This window comes from Pygoscelis adeliae, unplaced genomic scaffold (assembly GCF_000699105.1).
Source record: "Pygoscelis adeliae isolate BGI_AS28 unplaced genomic scaffold, ASM69910v1 Scaffold273, whole genome shotgun sequence".
NCBI classification, from domain to species: Eukaryota; Metazoa; Chordata; class Aves; order Sphenisciformes; family Spheniscidae; genus Pygoscelis; species Pygoscelis adeliae.
In genome coordinates, this window is record NW_008824416.1 from 364,698 (window position 1) to 365,009 (window position 312).

The 312-nt window shown below is 60.6% G+C and overlaps 1 protein-coding gene across 1 annotated transcript in view; it reads right to left on the bottom strand.

Annotated features, from left to right (window-relative positions):
• EMX1 (empty spiracles homeobox 1) overlaps positions 1-312 on the bottom strand; it is a 17,350-nt gene extending 17,038 nt beyond the window's left edge. Inside the window, exon 1 of the mRNA XM_009320893.1 lies at positions 270-312. Coding sequence (XP_009319168.1) covers positions 270-312 — 43 coding nt within the window. The remainder of the gene's footprint in view (positions 1-269) is intronic.

The following is a 312-nucleotide window of genomic DNA, read 5'->3' on the forward strand; positions in this document are numbered from 1 at the left end:
TGGAGGAGAAAGCCGCGACATCAGGGCTCTGTTGTTGGATGTCACCGTCTCCCTCCCGCCAGTGTGAAAAATCAATTAGGAAGAATTAGCGACGTGTCAACGGGCGTTGCGTGGCGAGAATTACGGGCCCCATCCTGCACACCGCTACGTGGGTTCACCCAGGAGAAGGTGGCAGTGTGTGACCGCTCGCCCGACTGTCCCCACCCGCCCCAGCACCATTACGAACCCAAAACCATGATGCCAAGACATCTGAATCCGGCCCGGGGTACCGATTTCCAGACCGGGCGCCCGGCTGTGCCCAGGGAGCCGCAT